The 26,505-nt window shown below is 43.7% G+C and overlaps 2 protein-coding genes across 3 annotated transcripts in view; one reads left to right on the top strand and one right to left on the bottom strand.

The window, feature by feature from the left end:
* The window catches only part of swt1 (SWT1 RNA endoribonuclease homolog), a 37,747-nt gene extending 35,542 nt beyond the window's left edge, over positions 1 to 2,205 (top strand). For both annotated transcript variants that reach the window (XM_083767907.1, XM_083767906.1), the window contains one exon: positions 587 to 2,205. In XM_083767907.1, coding sequence (XP_083624033.1) covers positions 587 to 707 — 121 coding nt within the window. In that variant the 3' untranslated portion in view covers positions 708 to 2,205. The remainder of the gene's footprint in view (positions 1 to 586) is intronic.
* A 3,624-nt stretch (positions 2,206 to 5,829) lies between these two features.
* ivns1abpa (influenza virus NS1A binding protein a) lies at positions 5,830 to 24,802 on the bottom strand. The gene is made up of 15 exons (XM_083767855.1): positions 24,580 to 24,802; positions 14,811 to 15,064; positions 14,337 to 14,471; positions 13,518 to 13,687; positions 13,306 to 13,381; positions 12,805 to 12,978; positions 11,943 to 12,068; positions 9,983 to 10,093; positions 9,302 to 9,443; positions 8,817 to 9,044; positions 8,459 to 8,580; positions 7,903 to 8,029; positions 7,659 to 7,790; positions 7,358 to 7,531; positions 5,830 to 7,100 (listed from the first exon to the last, which is right to left on the bottom strand). The coding sequence occupies exons 3-15, from the start codon at positions 14,445 to 14,447 to the stop codon at positions 6,838 to 6,840; spliced, it is 1,956 nt and encodes a 651-aa protein (XP_083623981.1). The 5' UTR covers positions 14,448 to 14,471; positions 14,811 to 15,064; positions 24,580 to 24,802; the 3' UTR covers positions 5,830 to 6,837.
* Between the last annotated feature and the right edge of the window lie 1,703 nt (positions 24,803 to 26,505).

The following is a 26,505-nucleotide window of genomic DNA, read 5'->3' as shown; positions in this document are numbered from 1 at the left end:
TCTGGACAGAACATTTCTATGTGAATAGTACATTCAGTCAGCGTGCCATCTTGTCCATGCTCCCTCCTACCTCACCCTCTATGCCCAACGTTGTTGTTTTGTCTCATCTTTCATAACTGAAAGCAGTTGTGAAGTTATTGATGGTCTTCATGTGGTCTGGTTGTGGCATGACATTTTCATTATTCTTTAATTTGCGCAGTTCATGTTTTTGCATACTGTGTTTATGTTATGTAAAATACACTTGTTCTGGATATTACCTACCTGACAATTTGATTTTTCCCCCCAGTTTTTGCAGTGTAGTTTCTGTGGCATGCATGCTCTCACGTGGTGGCTATAATTCTCCCAGCATACTGACAGACATTCATTTCACTGGATGTGTTCTGGGAAATGTCTCTCTCTGTCTCAATTAGTTTTTCTTTCACTTTGAGACTGTGTCTGTTCCTCTCTTTCTCCCGCCAGTCTGGCTGTTAATTGTGTGTGTGTGTGTGTGTGTGTGTGTGTGTGTGTGTGTGTGTGTGTGTGTGTGTGTGTGTGTGTGTGTGTGTGTGTGTGTGTGTGTGTGTGTGTGTGTGTGTGTTGTTTCTAGGGAGAAGCTGAGAGTAGGGGGGATCCAGCTGGAGGAGCTCCAAGCGCGGCTGGAGCGCTGTGTGGAGGCCATGGGTCAGGATGGCTCTGACACCATCATGGCGTCAACCACGCACGACTGAGACGGATCAAACTACCAGTTACTTGAAGCTTAAAATGTTATTACCAATGTTTTGTTTTTATAAAAATAGAATCTTTGTTGCTGAAGTGAATAATAATACGTTCTTTGTTATACAAAGAGTTATGCGTTTACTATAATAACTTGATTTTGTATTTTTACAGGCTGTTTTTTTATTTGTATTTGGTATTTTCCAGTTTGCACTACATACGTTTTTACTTATGCAGAATCCCTGCAAGGAGCTGTTGGCCCTTTGATGATTCAGTTCACTCTTTTCAATGATGAAAACTAGAAAGTACACTGCTGTATCTGATGGCAATAAGTAGCAGGTGGTTTAATTAAACTGTCTGAAGCCATATATACTGTATACTTTCTCTTACCATGGTGCCATATCTGGAAAATAGACGATCTATAATCTCACAAATACGACTCCATCGTACAACGGAGTCATGCCACTATACTGTAGATCCTTACAGGCTAATCACCTGTCTGGAAAAGATAGCTTCAGGAAATGATAATACCAAGTATTTACAGATACTGTATGCTGTCAGATGATGTCACAGATGATGTTATATCTTTGCTGACCTAGTAAACTCTCACTTGTGACATTGCGATTGTACTCATCTACCGCTGCACACTGCATGCCATGCCAAGGCTCAGCTCTCCTGGCAAAAAAGAAAAAAAAAACGAAAACATCTTTGAGTAAAATATATATTTTTGTGAGACTTTATTTTATATATCAGTATTAAATACTAAGTATTTTCCTTGCTGCCTCTTTATAGTCCCAAACAGCTACAGTGCAACTACAGTAGCCATAGCTGACATGTTGATCTCATGGCAGATGCATATTACAAGATTTCCTGCAGCTTTTGTTAGAAGGCCTTAACCACTCTTTTTTCCCTTTACACCAAATCTCTTCCTTGAAAATATTGATTCTACAAGCTCATAATGCGTCACATTGTGAGCATGTGTGAGTTGGGAGTTGAATATCTAGCTCAGGGTCAGGGACACATGCAAACACATGTATACTTTTTATGTGTGTATGTATGCATGAGGTGCGAGGTGAGTGGTGACTAAGTAGATAAGAGCCCCGGTGATGGCTGCCTGCAGGCTGAGATTACACCTGCTGCTGTCATATGCAGATCATCTAAACTCCTGTCAAGAGGTCAGTCAGTGGGAGGTGGAGGGGAAAGAGGAAGGACACACACAGGAGAGGCCAGAAGACAGGTGGTGTTTTTTCTTACATATAAATCTGAGCTATTATTATTAGTGTCCTTATTCTGTGGGCGAACAATAGATATGGTGTCGAGGGGACCAAGTATAGACCTGATGGGGTCCCAGTCAAGTATAGAATTGAAGTAGTTCATTCGAACCCTGAAGTCACTGACACAAGATTACTTTCTGCAGGAAGTAAAATTCTAAATTAAGAAAAAGAGTTTCAAGATGGTCGCCATGGAATCTGAAATTTGTTTTTTCTACCAATTTTCTGTAATAAAGTTCTTTGTTCATATTATCCTACCTACTCTCAGTCTTGTTCTTATGTTGGATGAAAATGAACTAACACACCATCTCCCTGTCTCCCTGTCTTAAAGTCACACTTTGCCCGTGCGTCTTAGGTGACCTACAGGATGCATAGGTAAGCGTTAAGTTGTGTGTGCTTTTGTAACACGTAATGTGAGACCAGGGACACATGATCATAGGTTATCCTCAGGTAAGCTTCCCCTTTAACATTTACACAAACAAGCCCTCGTTGCAGACCTTTCGCTGCTTACTGTCATCACATTACAGCTTCATGTCTGACTTCATGTCTACAGTATTTCCCTAAATTGTATGGACCGTAAACCTATGAGACGGCTACAGTGAGGCCTGTATTTACATGCTTCTTGTATCATACTTTGCTCTCATACATACAGTATACATGACTAATTGCCATCCATTTATTGGCCAGGCACAGAGCCAGGTAGTGACCTCAATGGGAAAGGGGGGCTCAGCCCTCCCTATCTTATGGAGTAAAGATGAGAAATTAATACATTATTATTATAATGTTTTAGAATAGAACTTTTATATTCTGGTATAATCTAAAGCAGCAACAGCATCAAATAGTTACAAGAAAAACACAAAATCAAAAAGCTCAAAAAGCTTCCATTGCCTTTCATTGCGTTGAATGATGCCAAGACACGCCTGCTTGGTTTACTTGCCATTGGGGCTAAAATCTCTCAGCCCCAGAGCCAATAGAGGGCTGTGCTCAGACCTAATGCCCGCCTCAGACCGTGAGGTCATTGGTTATTGACCAATCACAGCTCCTGCGTGGTTGTTTATGATGTGAAAGAATGGCGGGTGGAAGTATTTTAAATGAAATAAGTTTATTATTTACTTTATAATACGTTTTGTCCCGTGTCCGTGGAGGGGAAAATTAAGTTAAGAGACTGGGAGCATATAGTCCATTTCGGATATTATGACAAAAGGAAAGGAGACAAAATACGTTTTGTGAGTTTGAAATTCTTGGGGCAGACAGCTGAGCTGACCGCACACCGGACCCACAGAAAGGTATTGTGGACTGTGGTCTGCTTCATTCATCTCACAAAGTTAAGAAACATAATCGCTGGTTTAATCACATTGAAAGTGGCTCGAGCTCTCGCCTCTCATTGAGTTGGGAAGAGAGAGAGAGAGAGAGAGCGAGAGAGAGAGGCTGTGTTTGTGTGCGTGTGTTAGTGTTTCGGTGCTGTGTGCGTGCGTGCGCGCGCCTTGCAAGTTGCTTTGATCTTTATTCCATTTTGGTCGGTGACGTTTGCGCCAGTTGCGCGTGTGTGTTTGTGTGTGTGTGTGTGTGTGTGTGTGTGTGTGTGTGTGTGTGTGTGTGTGTGCGTGCGTGCGTGCATGCGTACTGTCATTATTAATGACAGTATAAGAGCAGCTACATACAAATACAAACAATGTTCAGTGGAGTGTTTGTTGTGGGCATGCACTTCTGTTGTTGTGGAGCACTTGCTGTAACAAAGTATAGGCCTGTAGTAGTGTCATTGCTGTACTTTGATATCTGGAATATGATGCTATTGCTGCAGGTTGAACTGGTAGCATATAGTATAATGGATGTCTTATAGCCCCGCCACCCAAAATCACTGCCAGCCGCCATTGGTGTGCGGGAATTTTTGTTTGGGGTATCTCTGGTCCATAGCCCTAATGATAATTCTGCCCTGCAGCAGAATTAGCATTAGGGCTATGGACCAGAGCACCAAATTACGATACTTCATTATTAACTGTTTACCAATGATGGTTTGATTGAATTATACAACAGGTCGTTTCGAGGAAGCAGCTATGTGCAGTAGGCCTACTAAACATCCAAGGCTGAGTGAGAAGAGCCAGGAGAATGAGGCTGGTTGCAGTTGGTGCCATTGATGCTGGGAGGAAAGGCCTGGCCAGCTGTGGAGGATGGAGATGACTGGAGACGCGGCTGGAGGGCTCATCAAGACGGCTCAAGGTAGGAACCTTTTTTGCTTCATTGCTGCTGCTTGTGTTGTCTGCTGTGTGCATACTAGTGTGATTAAAAATGTCAAGCTGGTGTAGTTTACTGTAATTTTGGGATCCAATAACTTGGTGGCAATGAAACATGTTCAGTCACTGTTTCTGGCTCTGGAGTTGAATGCTGATGTGAATCTAATCTACAGTTTGTATGTTGTGTTCTATCTGCCGTTAAAGTGACCCATGAGGTACAGGGGAGGCGTACTATCATCCGACAGAGCATTGCTCCAAAGGAGCAATGCTCCGAGGTGCGCTGCGGGTCGGGAGAGGGTTGCGGTTAGGTTTAGGTGTCTGCCCCGGGGGAGGTTAGGGTTAGGGTGAGGGAGGAGGTAGGTTGTCGTTCGGACCAATGCTCCGTCGGATGAAAGGCATGCACTCGAGGTACAGATGGACAGGAAGTGTCCCAGTTTAACCCATTTCCCTGTGGCTCTGCCGTTATTGACAGGCCTGTTGCCAGATTAGCTGAGGCTAATTTGTGAATGGGCGGACATGTGAGGGAGCTCATAAGCTTTGACAGACAGCAGGTGGTGGCCTGTGTCCTACAGATGGTTGATGCACATGTAGCCAGCTCACTTCACTTCCGACCCACGCCCCCTTCTCGTGTTAATGCTAGCTAGCTTAGTTTAATCTCTCCCAAATGAGACACACATGGGGACAGAAAAAGACCAGGCTTAGTACAGCAGTGTGTGGGGATGTCCAGGTAGCAGTGACGAAGCGGCAGGCAGGACACAGTAATGACCGGCCAGGCAGCCACATAGAAGAAGAGCTCAATTTGGGGTCAGTAATGAGTAGACACATTAAGGATTTTGTCAAGGCTTGCAGCTTTTAGCATCCCACTCCAAGCAGAACAGGTCTGCTTGGAGGTCAGAACAGGTCAGAACAGGTCTGCTTGGAGGTCGATTGGAAAGGACTGGAAAGTTAAGCTGGCAGCCACGTCATTTAAGAACTTTGCTCAAGTTGACAGAGAAAAGAGATCATGACCTCAGGGCTCTGTCAGTTACATTGCTTTCCCTTAACCCTGTAACACCCAGCGTTGCAATACTACAACATATTTTAATTAATTAATTAAAACGTTTATTTTTTCACCTAAACGTCATCATTGATGTTCATTGCAATGCCATTGGTCATGATATTGGCATATAAATAGGCTGAAATTCACACAAATTAAACATCTCTGGAACCTGACCCTAATAAAAGTAAATAACTTTTGTGATTAGAATAGAACATGTTTTATTCATTATTGTGAAAGATATCCCCCAAATGTAAATTAATTTATTGTAATTATTCTAAATGTGCATAAAATTTGCAATAAAAGTAGTAAAAAAAGTAGTAAGGTTGAAATAGTTTTTAAATCGAAATTAATCCGAGTTTGCTCATCTCCTAAAGTGACCTGATTTTGTTCTGTAGGTTTTGCCTTGCATGTCAATATCCAATGTTACATATCTTACAGGCAATGTATATTGGAGACTTGGGAATTTGTCTACAATGTAAATTTCTAACCATTGTTGGAAAGTCTAATTTCACACCAAGACAGGGCACAATGATAGGGCTTGTGAGTCCAACATTCTTTAGTTCATTATGCATTGAAGAGATTAAATAGACATAAATCAAGGTTGAAATGGTTTATTAGTTAAGAAATAACTTGTAACAAATGTGATACAATGTTTTCATTCTATCCTCCCAAAAGAATCTATGCCAATGTCTTACATTTTTATTCATTTATTTAAACACTCATCACAAGAAAAAGAAAAAGGATCTCCAGTAAACTGCATCTACAGTACATAGTGAATTAGTCAAATTCATTTAACACAAAATTTGTTTAGCAGAAGCACAGAAGCATGGTTGTGCGTGTCGTGTGGGCGTGTGTGGTGTGCGCACAAAAATATGTGTTATTAAAACTGGCACTGGTTAAATTCAATGACTCTGTCATGTGCGTATGCATCTGGTCACTATCTATCAGCAGTGTATAAAAATATAAAAAAGGCCATTAGTTAAGATTCATAAAGAAAATCCAGCTTTAGCTTAAAATGACACATGAGCCATGACATGGGTGTTACTCCACTCACCTTAAGTAAGGCTTCAAAACCACAGATCTTTAAATAGAAGTAACATGACAGTGAGAAAAAAACGGAATTACTTTCTAATAGAAAATCAATTCAACTCATGTTTGTCCCATATGTCACCACTCCTGACTCTGCAATCTTAAAAGAAAGGTGGCTAGAACAGTTACTAGATTCACTGAAAACCCTCAATGAAAACAATGCACAAACCTTTCAACTATGAAAAAAGCACTAAATGTGTATTAAATGTTGGCATTCTTTGACAAAAGTTTTGAGGAAAAAACAAAACAAAATATATACAGCACGGAAAATATTGTATGCAATATGCAAAGGCGTCATGTTGCTTTGGGCAACCCACCCCACCCGCCCACCCCATTCACCCACCCTCCTAAATACAAGTCAGTCTTCACTGAAGACCCCTCGGACCCTGAAAACCCTAGTAATCCCACCCATACACAGAACATCACGAAAAACACGATTACGTCACTAAGCCTGTTAGTTTGGAAAGACGGTGCCCCACTGTGAAACTCGCCAACCCCCCACTCCCTCCCACCCTCAGGCGAAGGAGGCAGATAGGGCGTCAGTACTGTCGTTCCAGTCGTCCGTCTCGAGGTTGTACACCTCCATGGTGTTGAGGAAGTCGTTCCCGTCGAAGCCTCCCACGGCAAAGATGGAGTTGGCCAACACGGCCAAGCCTGCGTTGCTGCGTGCAGACGTCATGCTGCCCAGCATCCTCCACTCATTGCGGGCAGGGTCGTATACCTCCACACAGCGCAGCGCACGGGTGCCGTCGAAACCACCCACCACAAACAGTTTGCCTGAAAAGAGGTCAGCACCAGGATCAGATTAGCAACAAACAGGAAATTGCAACCAAATTGCAGGAAAAGCCTGATTTATACTTGCACGCCGGTGTCACACAGCTAAATGAACAGATGTACAACGCACATCTAGGTGCGCGACACGATGTACAACTAACTACAAATCAGGCTTACGATAGTAATGTAAATGCCCAATGCCAAATTCAGTAGTCCCAGTGCCTCTTCTCCTCTGCTCTCATGGTAAAACAAGGTCTTACCTTGGTGGACAGCCACGCCAGCACCCCTGCGAGCCACGTTCATGGGGGCGATGAGGGTCCAGGTGTTGTTCTCGGGGTTATAACGCTCCACAGTGTTCAGGCAGTTCCACGACTCTGCCCCTCCGATCACGTACATGAAGTTATCCAGCTCACACACCGCCGCCTGGTGCCTCCCTGGTGACACAGAGCGCATACACACCCTTACTACATACAAGTCTCTGCAAACACCACCACAGAACACAATGTTTCAAGGATAAGGGATGTTACTAGGGATTTAGGACCGTATTGCATAGACACGTACTGATGTTGAGAGGGGCACAGTTGGCCCAGGTTTTGGAAACGGGGTCAAAAGCGTCACAGTTCTTCAGGCCCTTCTGCCCACAGGGGTCCGACCCTCCCACAACATAGAGCTTGTGGTTCAAGGAGCAGACACCTATAGGTGGAAAAGAGCAATAACATGAGTCAATATATGGTTTACATGCTTCAGTTTATCCTCTTAAATGTCTCCATCGGTCCATTAATAATGATTAAGACTGCAGACTGACCTGCATTGCAGCGGTTGGTTCGGAGCTCTGGCACTTGAGTCCACTCGTCCGCAAGTGGATCGTACGTTTCCCCGCAGCTCAGCTCATCCGAATGACCGTTTGAACCACCCATCACATACAGTTGACCCTATAAAGAACAAAAGTCAAAACATTTAATTTAGGTCACATGACATATCAACCTAATCAAATAAAATGTATCTAAAAAGGCACATTTATTTTCCTTTTCCTTCCAATTTACAATTGCATCGTTTTGTTAGTTTTTTGTGTGAGCAGACCAGGGAGGGTGGTGTAACTATGGTATGTATATTATTATACGACTGTAGGGTTGCATGTCTTGAATACGTTAAATCCTATAAATAGTTAGTGCTGAACAAAACATGTAATAACCGTAGACAAACAATGATGCATACAATTCAAAGGCATAAATCAGCAATAAAATACAAATTACAAAAACAATCAGCAATTAAACGTTCATCACTAGACAATACAACGTGCACCGCACTAGGCTAATGGAAAGCTTTTTTTTTTCTAAATCTAAACAGACAATAGTGTGTACCATGAGCACAGCCATCTGAAAGCGAGCCCTGGGAGTCCGCATGGGAGCGATGAAGGTCCAGCGATCTTCTTTGGGGTCGTAACATTCCACAGTCCTGAGACACTCCTCTCTGTTGTACCCTCCTACAGAAACAGGAATCAGAAAAGGCAGGATTTTACTTTCATTTAGATCTGAGCTGCAACGTTTCATAATTTCAAAGACCATACCAAGTTGCATTAATTTCAAAACAAGCTATATCTTTTTTCCATTGTATTAGCCCTCTTCTTAGTAAAACGCTGCCTCTGAAGATTAAGCTCAAGGTTGATACATAAAAGATGTATTGTATTGATCATGTAGAAATATCATCCTTGGTGCCAACCTGCGGCGATGACTCTGCCGTTCAGTGATGCGGTTCCAAGTCCGGAGCGGGCGTAGTGCATGGGTGAGAGCGGGCGCTCCTCCAGTTCGGACTCAGGTTGGACCTCGAAGCTGAGGCTCTTCATCAGGCAGGGGGTGGCAGAGGGGGAGGTGTGTGGGCTGCTGCGACCATGCAAGAAGATCACGCACAGCACGCCATCCATCACGGCCAGGCAAAGGTAGTGGTTGTCTGGGCGAGAGGGAGGGAAGACCATTTACAAATAAATACAAGTTGTCTACATTTTGTTCAAAATGTATTTATGGCAAGGATTTGTTCTTTTGACTAAATAAAATAAATATACTAGAAAAATTAAGCTAGCAAAAATAATGTACGGTAATCACATGAAGCCTATAGACCCTATTCTGGGGTAAACATTCACCATAGAGCAGATCTAAAAGCAGGGAAGAAAGGATTTGGATTTTGCTGTATAGTTCCAGCTCACTTACTGGTGGTCTTCTCAGAGGCGATGTACTTCCATTCTCTCCTGGCAGACTGTTTGGGAGTGTTAGATGGTTGAGTGGAAGGGGACAGGCTTCCTGAGGAGCTGCAGCTCTGCTGTCTCTGGTTGCTCTCCCGAACGGGCTTTTTCTGTAACAGCACAGCGCAGCTACAGACACCAGCTACCAAAAGACCCCCAGTGGCCAACTAACACCCTCATCCATCATACCCCCCTACGGGGGTTAAAGGGATTGAATCAATCTGTATTCTGTACTATAATACAAAACACGTAGTCCCTGATGAAGCCCTTCTGAAGCCAAGAACACAGCAACAACCCAGCCTATGACCCAATCTAGCGAAACACGCACATATTTCAATCACAATCCAACTTGAGCACAAACATTGAGGAAGCCACCGGCTCCCCACTACTGTTCCATATTTTCTACTTTTATGCAACCAACCAAAGCAGGGTTTCCATTTCACCCCCTCACCCGTCCTGCCAATCCACTCAATTCTGTTATAATCCACATAGCAACCAAAACGTGTGCTATATATAAAAATAAAAAAAGCTACGTAGAAGTATAACCAGGCAAAGGTTTTACTTAATAGTTTACGTGTGGCTCAAGCACAGACTAAATGATAAAGCTACTACACGTCGGCGTGGAGGCCAGGCACAAGCAGCCGTGTACCTGCACAAACTGGAGGTGGTCCTCCTCGCCACCAAACACCTCAGTGTGCCCCTCAATCACCAGCCCTCCATCCACCAGCTTATGGTCGGCTGAGTAGTACAGCGTTTGCACCTGCAAGACACACAGCGACAACAACACACCCATGTGGCTGTCTCCATGGCATTGTACTAAGAGCCCAGCAGGGGAGGCGGGGAGGGGGGTTGTGTCGCATCTTCTGCCGCTTGGAGGGGGAGCTTCTTTAAAATTAAAAACGCATACATGCGCACACACACAGACACACTGCTGCTGGAGAAGGTTAAATGTTGTTCATACACGTCCTGGTTTTGTCGCGGCTCTTCTGTGGTCCTTGCCTGCCTAAGAAAAGGTGTTGGCAGCTGAAGAACGAGTGCCGGCATCTGGAAAAATCTTCCAAAGAGAAGGATGAAAGAGGGAATGGGGGAGGGGGAGGCCTTCCTTTCCTTTCACGTCAGCTTCTTGGAAAACCTTTCATCTCAGCGGAGTTACATCGTTGTTGCTCAGGAATAGGCGTTTCTTCACATCCAGATGACACAATAGCACTGTGGTTACGTAACAAATCAGGCTAATGCATACATGTTGTCTGGTAGTCATTGGAGTCTAGAAGGTTCTTCAAACTATTACAAAACCCGTCGGAGCACATTGAGTGCAGAATATTCGTAAGGGACCATCATTTCCACAACATACGAACAGCAATGCACGCTCCAATATGGCCACCTCACTGGACAATTTTTGTGCGACAGCCCTACTGGCTGATTAAGTTTGACGTTAACCTGCAAAAAAACATGCAACGTGAAAGAGGCATATAGCATTCAAACATTCCAGGATTGTGCTGCTCATTTTCGCAAAAGGGAGCTATTTGAGCCTGGAGGCTAATTTGGTAAAACTATTAAAAGGAAATTGCTGAGCAGCAGCTAATTGAATCTTGTGATGTCTGTTTGCAGTCCAGTGCATCACAAGGTCTGTGTTAAGTACATTACCTTAGTTATGTGAAAATGACTTTACTGATGTGCATAATTACGGTGCTTTCTGATGTATCAATAGATGGGTTGATCTGCTGCAAACATGCACTGGTTGATGCATGGGAGGGACACAGGGGTGAATGTATGGTTTATAAATACAAATGTAAAAAAGGGATGCAACATGTTTTAGTAAATGTCCCTCTGTCGTATGTGAATGTGTTGTCTAGGTGCATCTGTGTGTGAGCATGGACAGATGGTAGCCCAGTGTCGTTTGGCTGCAGAGAGGGGCTGCCGCGAGGTAGCAGTAGTACTTCTCGCGCCTTGCCCGCCTCTCTCTTTTCTCTCTCTGACTCATTTACCATGGCGGCTCAGTCCTGGCTCCTCAGTCCTGGCTCCTGCTGCTGTTATTAAACCTAGAGAAGAGATAAATCAGCGGGGAGGACCATCTGTTAGTACTAAAGTGACACAAACATAAGCACACTCTCACTCTCTCACACACACACACACACACACACACACGCACACACAAACAAACACACACACACCTGCCAAGAAAAGGAAAAAAAGTTATCAAGTGAGATGGAGTTAAGTGAGACAGACCTCTAAGAACCTGCACGCGCGTTTGCGACGAGAAGAGCGTCGTAACACTGGGGTGGGGCTGTGTGAGAACCAACCACGTACCCAAAAAGAGAACAGGGGAAAAAAACAAAACAAAGAGCAAACTCTCTGGCTTTTTATTTTTGGCTCACCTCTACTCTGTAGTATGGTTCAGTTGTACAGTGAGTCTTTACTGCAAAACTTATCACTTGGAAAGAACAAATTAGAGGGGGAAAGAAAATACAATCCTGACATCATGCCATGGCAACAACATGCCACTTTTAGGTCAGACCCCCTTAATGACTTCTTTTAAACACCTAAAGAGAGGAAATGCAGCGAGGGAAGTGTGGTGAACGAGTGTGAGACTACAGGACCGTGGTACTGACCTCCTCCATCAGTCGGTCCAGTTGGTCTCCGTTCTCCCACAGGCTGCGCTGCACCCAGTTCAGCACCTTGGAGTAGAGCTTGCCGTTGCTGGGCAGGATCAGGTTGTCTTCTAGCATTACTTCTAACTGTAAAAACACAGACAAAGGCGAAACGTTACAGGAGGCTGTCATACTCCTTAGTAATTGAACTGCATACAGCAGCCATTACTGTCCATTGGACAGCTTGATTTTGGAACAGACAAAAACAAAAAGATCTCCATGAATTCAAGGCTTTAATATTACTGCCACACTATTTAATCTATGATCTATGATATTAAAATTGGCTTCAGGGAGGACGGGCAGGCAGACGGAACACGTCATCACGCTCATGTCACCATGACTCAGTCATAACCAAAGCAGCTATGCCCAAATATGGAGTGCGTTGTCTAACCTCGTCATGGCTTCAGAAGCAAACAAAGCACTCAGCTCCATATATGTGCATAAAAAGGGACATTGACTGACAGATGGAGATCTCCTTATATACTGTAGGCATAAAAGGGCCAATGAGTGACACACACACACACACACACACACACAGTGTGAGGGCCAAACTCTAGATATGAGGGCAGAGTAGTGACCCAACCCTCTAGTAAGTATACTTTTACTGCAGGATTGCACAAGTGTCAATCTTAAATCAAGTCAGGAAGCTAAAAAATACATAGCTTCATTAGCATGCGTTAGGCCCCATTTTCACTTTATGCAATGCTACGCATTGAATATAGCTAATCTACAAGCCGATCGCATGTGCAATGTGTGGCGATCTTGTAGATTGGCTATTTACGGAGCACAACATCGTACGAAAGATCATAAATTAGGAGCTCACCTTAAGGCGGGGGAGTTTGAGGAAGTCTTCCTGTTCGCACACATCCAGCAGGTTGTCCTGGATGTAAGCGTCCACCTTGGCCAAAACGCGGCCGTCTCCCATAGAGCTGGCAAAGTTGCGGAAGGAGATGGCAGTCTGGGAATCCATCTTGGACAGCAGGTAGTCGCCACAAATCTGAGAAATGCAAGTATCGGGGTAAGAATGGTGTTCCCTTATTGGCTGTTGGTGATGTAACTATGGTACGTTTCAAGGTTGGTATAGGGTCAATAACGGGTCTAAAGGATTTAGAACAGCAGTTGTTATAGACATTAGTTAGTAGCAGTGTTTTTGCTCTGCTTGCGCACAAGTAGGCCATGTATGGCCTACTTGTGTTGTGTGCAAGGCGCAAGTTGGCACCTCGACAGAGTGCATTTCTAGTTATTATTTACTTTGTACCTTGTTTTTATCATCTATAGAGAATCTACATATTGTATTGAAGGGTAATAATAAATGAAATCCAACCTGCTTGACCCGTTCCATCTTGAACCTTTTGGCCGCAGAGTAAACCTCCTTAACCAGGTCTTTGTCTGCCTTCAGTCTGGAGGACATAAACAACAGACACTCATTAGACTAAAAGAGGGGGGGGGGGTCTGTTGTGGGGAACAGTGAGAAAGGCATTACATGATGTGTCCAAACAGGGACATATTTGAAAGCAGTGCAATTTGGTTACTGACTGGGCAGTGTAGGCGTAGTTGAGCAGGATCTCCACAGCTTCTGGGTTCAAGTCCTCAAAGGTGACATGAGACACTCCGTGGGGCTCGAGGTCACTGTTAAAGATCTCAAACAAGTAGGGGCTGCAACAAGCCAGCACGGCTCGGTGAGCCATCAGCTCGTGACCACACACCTGGACCAATAGGAGAGGGGGAGGGCAGACGGATGTTTACACAGAGTATGACGGAGAACACTGTTTACGTTTGTTGATCTGATTAGCATTATGATGTGCTAGAGTGTGGCAAAAACATATTCAGGGCAAGATCCTTATGTTGAGAAACATAACAGCATTATGTAAGAAATATCGATGAGCAAACAGACTTTACTGAACACACTCTGCCTCAACAGCCGTAATCGCGTGATTAACATGGCTGGGTGGTTACCCAATGTGATACAAAGGGTGTGAACTGGTTCTCAAAACATGATATGAAAACAATGGAAAGTTAACAGGAAGGATAAAGTAAATACTAGTCCCAACTTCCATATGGGGTGTTCAACTCTAAACTGAAACTAACTGGCTTCAGTGAGCCGTACTATCCTGACTTAAACAAAATCATTATATTGTATTCCAGGCCAACTTCCCCTTCCTCCAGCTCTCACATTTCACAAAAAGCGCTGAACACAGACTGACTAAGGGTGAATTCCCAGAGAGTGTGGGTAGAGAAACATAGCCGGTGGTGCGAGGGGTGTTGACAGGGAGACCTGGGACATTGAATCAAGCAGGTGAGAAACAGGTTTGTGTGTGCGTGTGTGTTGAGGAGGCGAGTAGGGGTTGTACGTACCTGCAGTCTAACATCACAGAACTGTCCACTCTTTCTCAGAGCATTCATCTTGGCCACAGTGGAATCCAGGAAACTCTCGTCCTCAAAAATCAAATAACCGTTTGGAATCATCTTTGTTGAATTTGGATACAAAGCCTGGAAGTAACATAGGGTTGAAAATGATAAACACTCAGTTCAGACAAGCCCACATACTGGCCCTCTGCCCAGCATGCTTACCGATGCCGATACATAGTACTCAGGGCTTAAAGCTAAAAAAAATCCCAAAACTGAAACAGTCTGCACTGATCTCATTAAATGACCCCTATGAAATCCTCAGGACTGAAATCCGTCCCCAGGACTGAGAACTTTAAGCCCTGAGTACTGCTCCTAATACTTTTTACACCAACCTCGACGGGGGTGATTAAGATTAGGTACATGTATATTGTAAGTGAAGGTATACTATGTCGCATGCATTACTAATAGTAATGGTCTTACCTAATGAGAGAATGACGTAAATCCAGGGAAGTGCTAGCCCTTACAGAGGAGTAGAGCTAGAGGAAGGCAACAGGCAAAGTAGACAGCAAGTCTTCTTCACCAGGATGGATGGGTGGGTGACAGGGTTGTCAGAAGCAATGCCAGTAGCAGCCGCACCGATGCAAACTATCAGGCTTGAAGCGACCGTAATCAAGTCCTCAGGAAAACGTTGGCTATAGAGTTGTTCCTTTTCTGCGTTGGTCATACATCATAACCTAGGAGAGAGGGAGAGAGAAATGCAATATAACAAACAGTACATCATGCTTGTTCACTCAAGAAGGTCTGTCCAAAGTGGAATAGGAAAGCTAATTTGAAGTTTATGGTACTTTGCTGCAGCTGTCTGCCCCATGTGTTCAAAAGTCTTTTAATGTCCAAGCTCACTGCAGGGCAGCCCAGCACCACCAGTCTACAACTAGGTACAAAAATAGTCAACAGCAGGGTTAACTCTACCTAACTCCCCCCATGCACCTTCAGAGCAACTCTTTAAGTCTTCAGTAATGTACAGCATGTCGCGTCTTCTGCATTATGGCTGGCCTTGTGCATAACGCCTCTGATGTCTATGAAGTCAGTTTTAAGCAAATTAATTTGAAGATTATGACTTACAAATCTGGAATTCGGCCCTCATACGATAGATTTATAAAGAACAGAGAGCACACCCTGCTATTCATTTCAATGGAAGTTGCTCAGTGGCGTTTTGAAGCACCCAGAAGAACGGTCTATTCCTCATTTTTTCCGATTTGGATATTTGGATTTCGATCCAAAATCTGTACATAAAGGCTGGTCATATGGCCCAGCCCCCAACTCATCATGTCCCTAAACCTGTTGCCATGTGCCACCGACCTGGCTAGGCTAGAGTGGACACTATTAACTTTATTCTGGTTCATACTCCACTCTCCGTAATCCGCCTGTTCTCAGTCAAGACAAGACCCTCTACTTCATCTGAAGACAACCCACACTGGCAAGCTTTCATTCTAGCCTTCCCCAAATGAGAACCATGCAAGGAAGGGGATAGTGTGTGGTCACAGCCCTGCATAAAACAAAGGATGAAGCCAAATGGCAACAATCTCCAAGTTATTGTGAATCTGGTTCTTGACCTTTTAATAAAAACATGACACGACATAAGAAGTGAGCTGCTGCAACAGTACAATCACACAATCCCATGGCACAATATTACACTGGAACAACCCACTTTATAGCAACATCAAGCAACATCACTCAGTCTTGTTAATGGGGTAGTAATAAATGGGGGGGGGGGGGGGGGGGGGGGAGTTAGGCCATAGATGGCGAGGTTGTTTGTATTCTGGGTCTTGGCAAATAAATCACTGTAGAATTCCAACAGTTTTATGACTCCACACAGGTGCCCGTTATAGGTTTGAAATTCCATCCACGCAACCATGTGGGAAGGTCTTTCTTAGAAGCTGTTTGTTTTCAAGATCCATGTGAATCTAGGCCTAAGAAGGAGACATACTGTCTGCATGTCTAAAGTGTTGTGCACATAATAGAGGTTAATGTCACTCAAGTTGGTGCTATTGTCATATTCCTGAATTCCACAAATTGTGTATAATTATGACACCAGTATGCATTTAGTGACAAAGCTGGGATGTACCGTAGCAAGAAACAAATGGCTACTTTAACAACGTGACAAGAATTTAATAAATCGTTTTATTTGGCGATTAGATGCAAGCATGTAAAGAAAAAAGTATTCAATTTTAGATACATATGTAGCCGTAGGTCCAAAGTATAGAATATGTTTGCAGACTTTTGAGGGATGCTAGCCCCTCATATGCCCAGTTGTGTGTGTCTCTGTGTATACCCCATAGTTAGCTCTGGTCCATAGCCTTCTACTGCTTCTACGATTCTGCATGGGAAGTGTCATGTGCTTCTTTCAAGTTTTGTCCTGTGTTGTATGCAATGCTCCTGGTCTGGCCTGCCTGTGGCAAGCGAGTTGTTGCCACTTGCCTTGCCATAACTTAGAAGCTAATCTTTATTTTATCTTTTTAAGATTTGTTTTTGGCTTTTCTGCCTTTGATAGTACCAAGTGAAGATGGACAGTAAAGAGGGAGAGAGAGAGAAAGGGAGAGACATGCAGCAAAGGTCGTCATGAACGGTACTCGAATATGAGACGCGCTGTCAGGCCAAAGCTTATATGTGGCATGCGCCTTGACCACTTGGCCAGCAGGCACCCCATCTGGCAGACTGGTGGATGGAGCCATTCTTCTACAGTTACAGAAGCTGCTTTTGACGGTCTTACTATTTAAAAGAAATGGCCTACATCCAAGTATGGAGGGTTCCTTTCTTGGCACAGTTACTAAAAGTAATGAATGTGAAAAATAAATACAAGAAAAATGTGCTACTTCTTGGAGCGCTGATATGTGACCTGGCCGGGTTGTCTGCCCATGGCTGTGTCATTCATGGGATCAAGACACAAGGAAGCTGCTGGAGGGAGGGAATACGGTTGAGTTTGTATGACAGACAGTGCAACATTTATTTTTGTAGGCCCCCTATGGGCAGAAGTGAAAGTTGTGTGCTCTAAAGAGGCCCTTCAACATGTGATTTCAATGTGGGGAAGATTGGATGTTGCATATCATGGCATTTTTGTGGCCCCCGGCCAGTATGGAGTATCAAAACCCTGTTTAACATCATAATTAGGACTAATTTGGTGTTAAGAAATCACGTTTCTGCATTTGTGGCACCCCTATGGATGCAAGTGAAATTGCTTTAGCCTCTGTGTCGTTTAGAGGCCCATCATTGTGTGATTCATATTTGGGGAAGATAGAAGTGAAGAAAGTCATGATCAGATTACCCTTTCAAATTCAGTATAGGTACATGCACAATGTGATGTGATGTAAGGCTGCCAAATATATCATTATCGTATCGTTATGAACATGCACAATATCAGTATCGCAAAAAGGCAACGGTATCACGATATAGATATATCGTCCACTTCTAAAGCCAGCCCTCTTTTAGCCTGTGCCCCTCGGAAAAGAAACCATCACTCCGTTTGTCCCTCTGTCCTGCACACACGAACACACACACACACTAGGGCTGCACGATATATCGTATCGTATCGATAGAGATATCTGCCATATATATCGTGATATGAATTGTATCGTATCGATAGAGATATCTGCCATATATATCGTGATATGAATTTTTGTCCATATCGTGCAGCCCTAATGTGATGGTAGTGTGCAAACTGGACCACAAAGCCATGTGCCCAGTGCATCCACAAGCAACTAAATGACGTGGACAAGGTAAGACAGCTAAACTGACGTGGGAACACTGTCCTCTGTGTGCTGCTACCAGAGAAAAGAAATGACGTTCTCGCTACAGTCAGACTGCCTGAAGGAAGGCGACAGACAAACACATTGTACAAGCCCATGTGTGAAAGACACTTATTGTGTTGCATCTCCTGTTAATTCTGGGACATCTTGTCCTCAGCTGTTATAAACTATAAAATGCAAGGTGGACACTGTAAATACTCTTGATCAAAGAAAAAATATTCTATTCCATTTAGTAATGCGGCTAATGCCCGGGCCAAAACTATTCTACTGCCTTTGGTTTTGTGAAACATGCCAGCAAGGCAGCAAGTTAGCAACTAATACATTTAGTATTTTCCAGTCATTCCAGTTCAATGCCAACTACTGTAATTGCCCCTCATCCAAGGAAACTGAGGATAAGACATACTGTAATTCTGTGCTAGCTAGTAATCTGATTTTACTCAAAGCATTCACACAGGTGCATTAGTCACACAAACGAACATACTTCTTTAGATTTGTGCCAAGACTAATAAGAGGGGGGGGGGGGGAAGAAATTACTACCAGTTGAGATGGAGTGTTCCAACTCCTGGTGGAAAATTACTAGAACCAGACTCCTAGAACACCATGTGCATATAGCTACTGCGAGTAGAGTTTGAGATGATTACACACACACACACACACACTAGTTGTGGTGATTACTTTATCTCTTAGGGTACAATTGGACTCTTACAGGTCAATTTTTACACTCTGGAGTGAAATTGAAATTAACACTCAAGATTTTAACAGTCTTTATTAAGGCTTGCTAATGGAATTAGAATGGAGATTGGATTCACAAACCGCATATACCACGGTTCCCTTTCACACGCAAGACAGACGAGACTATGGCAGAGGAGAGGGGACAAAATGTACTGGAAAGGAGGGGAGCGGGGGTTGAATGCTCTGTGGAAGTCGAAGGAATAAGAGGAACTGACATTCATTGCATTTGCAGTGGAAAAGAACAGCGCATCACACAGAGACAGTTAAACAAGTATCACTTCCGACTTAAGAGCTGGGTGCGTCTTCCACCCAGACACCCACAAGCAACAACAAAAAGAACATTGCAGAGTGCCTCTGAACATCCTGTTCACTGCCTTTGGGCAAAGGTGTGCAAATTGGGGATGTGCTAAATCAAGACGCATGAGTAAGTCTTGAAGTGCAGAAACAAGACTGGGGAATTTCTTCCTAACCCTTTTTTTTTTTACAAAAGTGGATAATATGTAGATTGACCCAAAACAATTATTACAAAATAGATTTACATATAGGGCGCTGGTCCAGAAAAGCGTAGGAGGGGTCTAACGCCAGCACACGTAGACCAAGGAAGCTCTGAGAAGGAAGGGAAGTGGTCACATGACTGGGCTGCGCCATGACACTTTCATGGGAGCCAAACTACCCGGAAGTTTGGCAGAATGCACGGAGTCAATGAGAGCTCAGTGACCAGCTCATGAACAAACATTATTTATGAACAATTGAGACCTTTTGTAAAGTAATCACTTCTGGAAAATAACAGAAGACATGTAACACATTATGGTCTGCTATGTTGTTATTCGATGTGTACACTGTGATTTTTATAGAGGTATGGTATCTAAAGAGCACAAAGTACCTTTCTGAACGCAACAAGTATCGCAAGACTTCCCACTGTTTCCTGTCTGGCAGCCAAATATTGCGATACTTCGGAGCCAGAAATGATACCTGCTGCTGTTTAGATCCTCAGATAAAATTATATACTGTGCACTCTGTAAGTAAGTGATTAGAAAACAACCTGTGATATGTCTTGTTATTTTCCAGAAGTGATTACTTTACAAAAGGTCTCAATTGTTCATAAATAATGTTTGTTATGAGCTGGTCCAGCCAGCTCCATGTATTCAGTATTTTAGCTGTGACGTGAGCGCCCCCTCCTGAGATACTTCCGGGACCTACTTTTGTGTCGCTTTTGTGTCCCCATGGAGTTATACTGTGACGCTCCGTCGGACTAAATCTGAGACGAAAACAACCACGAAACTCATTTTACCGCTTTCCTCGCAACAACAAAGCTGCGGTGCTCTCCAAAATCTTGCTGTGACAGGACGTCTGCCCCACATGGAATACTATCGCCATTTTATTTTATTGTGTCAACTAAATCCTCATTAATGCAAACTAGATTCAACATACTCAAGCCTGCACACATTCTAAATATCCCCCGAAATATTTTACAGAGCAAATGGACTGTTGCAACCATAATAATAGTCTTTATTGTCTCCACATCATATATTTTTGTTGTCATGGACAACATTAATAATTCTACTCGAGTTGGAAGCATTAAGACCCATTTTAACCCTCTATGGCTTCCTTTCTGAAAGATAACGTCAATTTAAAAAGATTCACGCGTTTAGATATTCTATTTACAATGGGATGCGGACAGGAGCTGGTGCCACTTGGACCCGGACGTAACGTAGCACTACAAAATGATATGGTAAATCCGCTAATTCCTTATGAAATGCTCTGCATGTTTTTTTTTCATATACAGTAAGAAAACAGCTTGTGCAAAACTCCCCTTTAAAGATAATCAATGACATGCTGATGAATGGCCTACATTTATACTGCCGTATACTAATCTGGCACTATAGTAATACACAACATACAGTCAGAACTAGAGGTGCTCCAATCGATTTGCCACAGATTTAAATCGGACGGTTTTCACTCCAAATTAATAGATTGGTGAACGTTAATTTACCCGATCTGGATAAACCAACATTTATACAATTTAAGTCGTATAAAAGTCAATCAGATGCAACTTTGTGACAGGCCTAAACATTCTCCCCACAAACAGGAACATGTATGTGGGTTTTGACCAGGGGGGCAGTCAGACAGATATTTTGTGAAGCCACGAGGAAATCGGGATTTCCTGAAAGTTCATATAATGGCCTGTTGTGGCGCTGTCATTGGGCCCAAAAAAACCCATAGCCCCATAGAAGTCCATGTATTTGGGCCCAACTTCACCTAGACTGTATTACCTTAATAAACATGGTCATGAATACTTTTTGCTTCCAGTCACTAGTTTAAAGTCTCATTTCTAATGTCATAATATTATTTTTGGAAAATTATAGTCCCATTTATATAAAATAAATTACCATAAAGTCGCGCATGTTCTGAGGGGCGTGGCTACCATTACAGTCTATGAACGGGATCCCCCACCCACTCGAGTCAAAATAAAAACCGACGAAGAAGAAGGGGGGAAGTCCCGCCTCATTGTCTGGGCCAGCCAATGGGCCAGCTGGGCCCAAACGCATCTAGAAAGATGGCGACGTACAATTCAAGGACTGACAGGCTTCATTTTACATTCATGTTAGACCCGGGGAACGCTTTGTCCATATTATTTACAGTCTATGGTTTTGACATAATTTTGGAAATATGAAACATTTTCCTTTACGCACAAGATCGAAATAATTATCGGGAGCGGTCCCAAAAAACCAAATCGAAGCACCCCTAGTCAGACTTGACATGGGAAGCCCTGTGTGTGTAGATGTGAAGAAATTGACCCAGTTTCTGCTGCGTTATGCAACATTTGGCAAGGGTGTGTGCTTATAGATGCTCCAGTCCATTGACTGCAAACTCCTCCTCTACGCAAGACTGAATGGCTCCACCCCATCCCTCATGCTTTACACTCCTCTATCTAAGCCTCTTCTCCAGTCAAGACTCGCTCATTCAATCCCAGTGACTCTCTGCTTGTGATTCAATAATCAGCTCTCTACTACTGATAAGACATTTTGACACCATTTCCCTCACTGTAGAGGTCTGAGGTAAATAATAATATGAGAAAACGAACTGAAGCTAGTTGTCATGTAGATCCCAAACAGGCACATACAAAAACATCAATGAACACGTTTATATATTTAAAAAGAATCCACATTCAGTTGTCTGTGTTTTATTTCCCTCCGTCTGTTTATTCTACATACCCTCTCCTCGTCATCTTATATAACCTTTTAACAGAACAGAAAATTAGGGTCAGACTTTTTTCATTATTGGCTGCCTCTAAGCCAATCGTAAGGAGACTTACCCATGAAACCCATAGTCGCCACAACGTGAAGCCGTGAGCTGAGGCAGACTAGAGGCTGTGGCACACACTGATTATACTGTAATGTTCATAAACGAGAGCTTTTTGCACCCATGAGTTATGACTGAGTCATTCTTGTTTTAAATCATTTGTGTGATGAAAAGAAGCCCACAAAGAAAACGGGGTACATGAGGAAGGAAGAACTCCCAAATCGGGTCAGTGACACAATGCTTTTATATTAAGAATAAAGATATAGGCACGAGGCAGCCAGGCAGATAGAGTAAGTTGTGAATGCTGTGAATGCAGACAGCTGGTAAGCGTCATCAGTCAACAGGGAATCGATGAGAAAGGGGACAAGACAAAGGGGAGAAAAGGAAAGTACGAGGATGTTCACTACTTGTGTCACAGAGGGTAGTTTTGAATGTATTCTTTCCCTCTCTGCGTTTCCATTTGACCGATCAAGTACAAAGGTGGAAACGGGTGACAACTGAACAATTGGGACTTGAGTTGAACCCCCTAGTGGTGAAATGGCCACATCAAGTAAGTGATACTATACTCACTGTGCTTGTAAAAATCGATTGCTACTCCATAAAACAGAGCAGGAATTTGATTAGGACAAATAAATATCACTGCAGGACGCATGCATGGGTCAGGTGGTAAAGATTCCTTTACAGGGATGTTCATATAATACGCTGTGTCCAAAGTGAGGAAAAACAAAACCCCACAACTGAAATTACACATCCCTGATTATAATATAAGAGGGTGTAGTCACACAAAGCTTACGTACATTCTGTTTGCAATGACACAAGACTGCATGTATTAAAACAAATAAAAAAGGATGTTATACTACCTCTACTATTACTACTACCAGATTCTTTTTTAAATCTCCCAGACGCATTTTGGGGTTCAATTACAGAGCAAAAATAAATACACGGATCGATTTCAAAGGACAAAAAAGGTGTGGCCAAGCAGCCTTTTGTTAATATAAAAGGGGGGAATAAACTACAGCGGCACTTAAGCATATGGAATGTACTAATGTAGCCAGCAGCCTACACGCCGGATGTAAGGTCACAGTAGTAGACTAGGTTAAATGGTAAATACACTTCACATTGTGGGGCTGATGTTGCAATGCTGCAGCCGGGATCCGATGTGAACAAGACAATGCAGGCCAGGGTGAAAATAAATACATAATATAACTTACAGACAGACTACAAGTCATATAGCCCGCAATTCATAAAGCCATGCTTGCATACACAAATACATTTCTGCACTCATGTTGCAGATGATGTCACGTCACATCATCATTTCTAAAGACTTCCCTGAACACAATAATCCATTTAATTTGGATACAATGTGGCGATAGATAGGGGTGGAGATCGAGTACAGAGTGTGCCCAACTGCCCATGTCAAGAACTCAAGATACCAACCCTGGCTGGCAGCAGTGGGTATATAATCAGCTGATTGGTCACTCAGGATCTATAGCAAGCAGCCTATTCGGCGAGAGCCTTTGTCATCTCCAATCGTAGAATACCTTTACCATGCTGCATGGCGCGGTGCCACCAGTGCCAGCAGTAATTTCTTAATTCCATACGACAGTTCCATGACTCATGGGCCGAAAGAAAATCTACTAATCTAGCAACTCAGTCACACCACATCGCGACCGAACCACTGAGCATTATCTACATCTGCTAGAACACACGGGATACAACATAATTGCCATTAACCGGGTGCGTTACGTATATATTGCCGGTTAAAAACTAGGTCAACCGGACAACACTTACAATACAATGTGATCAAAATCGGATCGACCAAAAACGCAAATATACGACACGGTAGCGTTGAACCTAAACCAGGGTGACGTGACGGCAAGGCATTGAATTAGCCATAGCGACAGCGTGAGCAATGAGCATACCGAGGCTAGTGAACGTTTAGCCTGCTGTCTGAGTCCAGACTCCAACTAGCTGTGATATATAAAGGAATTACAAAGACGACAAAAACCAAACAATCCTCAAAACACGTGTTTGTTTCGTACTTTCGTTAATGGTCAACTATAGCTGTCGGCTGACATGTCCTTGTGTCGACCACTACCGTGTGTGTGGAAAGACGCGGGTACTGGGTAGCAGCAGTGACATTGAGCGCGTATAAGAGAGAGTCACTACCACGCATCACATGGAGGCATTTTCTGGCCATTTCCAACCTGCTCCCCCACCCAATCCGCAAACATCCAGATTGATCCAGAAATGTTGTGTGAGCAAGAAAGCGACACACATGGGCTACCTACCTACACACATTTATGTTTTCCCCTTTTATATAAAGATAGCAATCCAGCATCTGCCATCATTTCCTCCCCCCCTGGAATACCCGTTTTATAATCAACCTACAAAACAAAACGATCTCTTACCTTGGGCATTTGATCGCAGGCGATATTAGACATATTTGTTGCAAATTCAGAGTTTGGTCGGTTAGTGGGTACGGCAAAATGCGCGGCTGTTGGCAAGGTTTCCGAGGGTTGCAATTGCAAGTCCTTGTCTTCTACACTCCAGTCCTCAGCTAGCAACGCGTCCTTTCTCCGTCTACTCTGACTAGCGATGCTGCAGGCTCAGGCTGACTGGGCAGGAAGGAGCACTCTCTCAACAAAAGCTACTCAGTCCAGCGCCACACAGCGCCCTGACGTCGCCGGAGGAGGACGGTCTCTAAACTGATAGCAGCCCTCCCACTTCTCACGTTACACCAGCTTGGGTGGGTGGGGGAGTGGGCACTGCCCATGTGTCCCTCTCAGTGGGGCCAATGTTTGGGAAAATGAATCATGATTATGAATAAATAATAAACCCTGTTTTTGTTATTGGCAATTATTGTTTTGCAATGTGCCATCTATCAGTGTATTTTCTCACCTGCTCCATGTTGATGGTTTCCCTGCCCTTGAGTTGAAATGAGGGCCATGACCATCAGGGAACATCCAGGCTCAGCCAATAGCCAACCGATGTAATAAAAAAAGCCCCTTGCCTTGACTGGTTAGTGGCAGGTTAGGTTACTGTAGACCTCATACGGTCTGTGATAATTCTTATATTATTGGATAAGAATCAACATAACTAATGTGTCAGCCAGCCCAAGGGACTTTGTGCCACATACTGCCTGTCCTGTCCTAGTGTTAAATTCTGAACCACATCTGTGTGTGTACATCCACTTCCACACGTGCACTTATGTCTGTGTGCATGGCATCACAAGTACGTGCATGTGTTGTGCAATCCTGTGCAATCCTGACTCACAGTGTAATTCATTGACAGCAGCACCACAGCATTTAGCCAAAGCCCCAGAAGCATGCTGTCCATTATACTGAGAACCATGGCTATAACAGCTAGGGTGACAGTCAGCCCTCAGATTAGGTTTATCAACACAGAGTAAGTTGTACATAAAAGGTTGTGGGCTACTTTCCAACAAGGGGGTGACATTCTTGACAGGGTGAAAAAATATTTGTTGTGGTTTTGTGGTAGCAGAAATGAATGACCTGTTGCCACGTACCCTGCCACTAGATCACATGCATTATATATTCCACCTTCATATAGCCTTTTGTATGGGTGTGTAAGTGTATTGTACTGCATAATAGACAGTAGGCCTACAAAAGAAAATCCCAAGAGACTGAAAGCTTGGAATTTGAACAGCGTCATCAAGGTGTTTCTTCCAACAAAACAGGTTTAACTTGCATCACTGCTTTGGTTTCAAACAAAAACATTCACAGGCATCCATTTTTACTCATTCCCAAAGTTATAATTTGAAAGAACACGTGATAATGTGTGCGTGCGTGCGTATGTATGTATTTCTATTACCCCAGTATGAACAGCTGCAATATGAACAGCTGCAATATCGCTGGGTGACCTAAAGTGGCACTGTTGACACACCCACCCACACACACGCAGCGCAGGCAGACGGCGCACAGCCGCGGACAGAGGAAGCTGACGCCCGACGTCATTCCGGCTTTTTAGACAGCTGGAGGATGGAAAAGAAGCTCCACCTCCGCGGCTGACTGACGCAGAGGTGGAGCTTCTTTTCCATCCTCCAGCTGTCTAAAAAGCCGGAATGATGTTGGGCGTCAGCTTCCTCTGTCCGCGGCTGTGCGCGAAGGTGTGCCTGCACTGACACACACACACACACACACTGCACTGCTCAGATGGCACGGGTGCGATCTTTCATACACAAAGGGCTTGCAAAAACCCATGCTTGATCCTGCTGAGTCATCTTCAGCCCTTCCAGTCCCTAGTGCCTCCTTCCATCTCTCACTCCATAGAGATGTTCAGTGAGGCTGCACAGATGTGTCCTGACAAGGGTACTA

This window comes from Protomyctophum parallelum, assembly GCF_964188405.1.
Source record: "Protomyctophum parallelum genome assembly, chromosome: 6".
Lineage (NCBI taxonomy): Eukaryota > Metazoa > Chordata > Actinopteri > Myctophiformes > Myctophidae > Protomyctophum > Protomyctophum parallelum.
The sequence above is the reverse complement of the archived record's forward strand: the minus strand, read 5'-3'. Positions and strand labels throughout refer to the sequence as shown.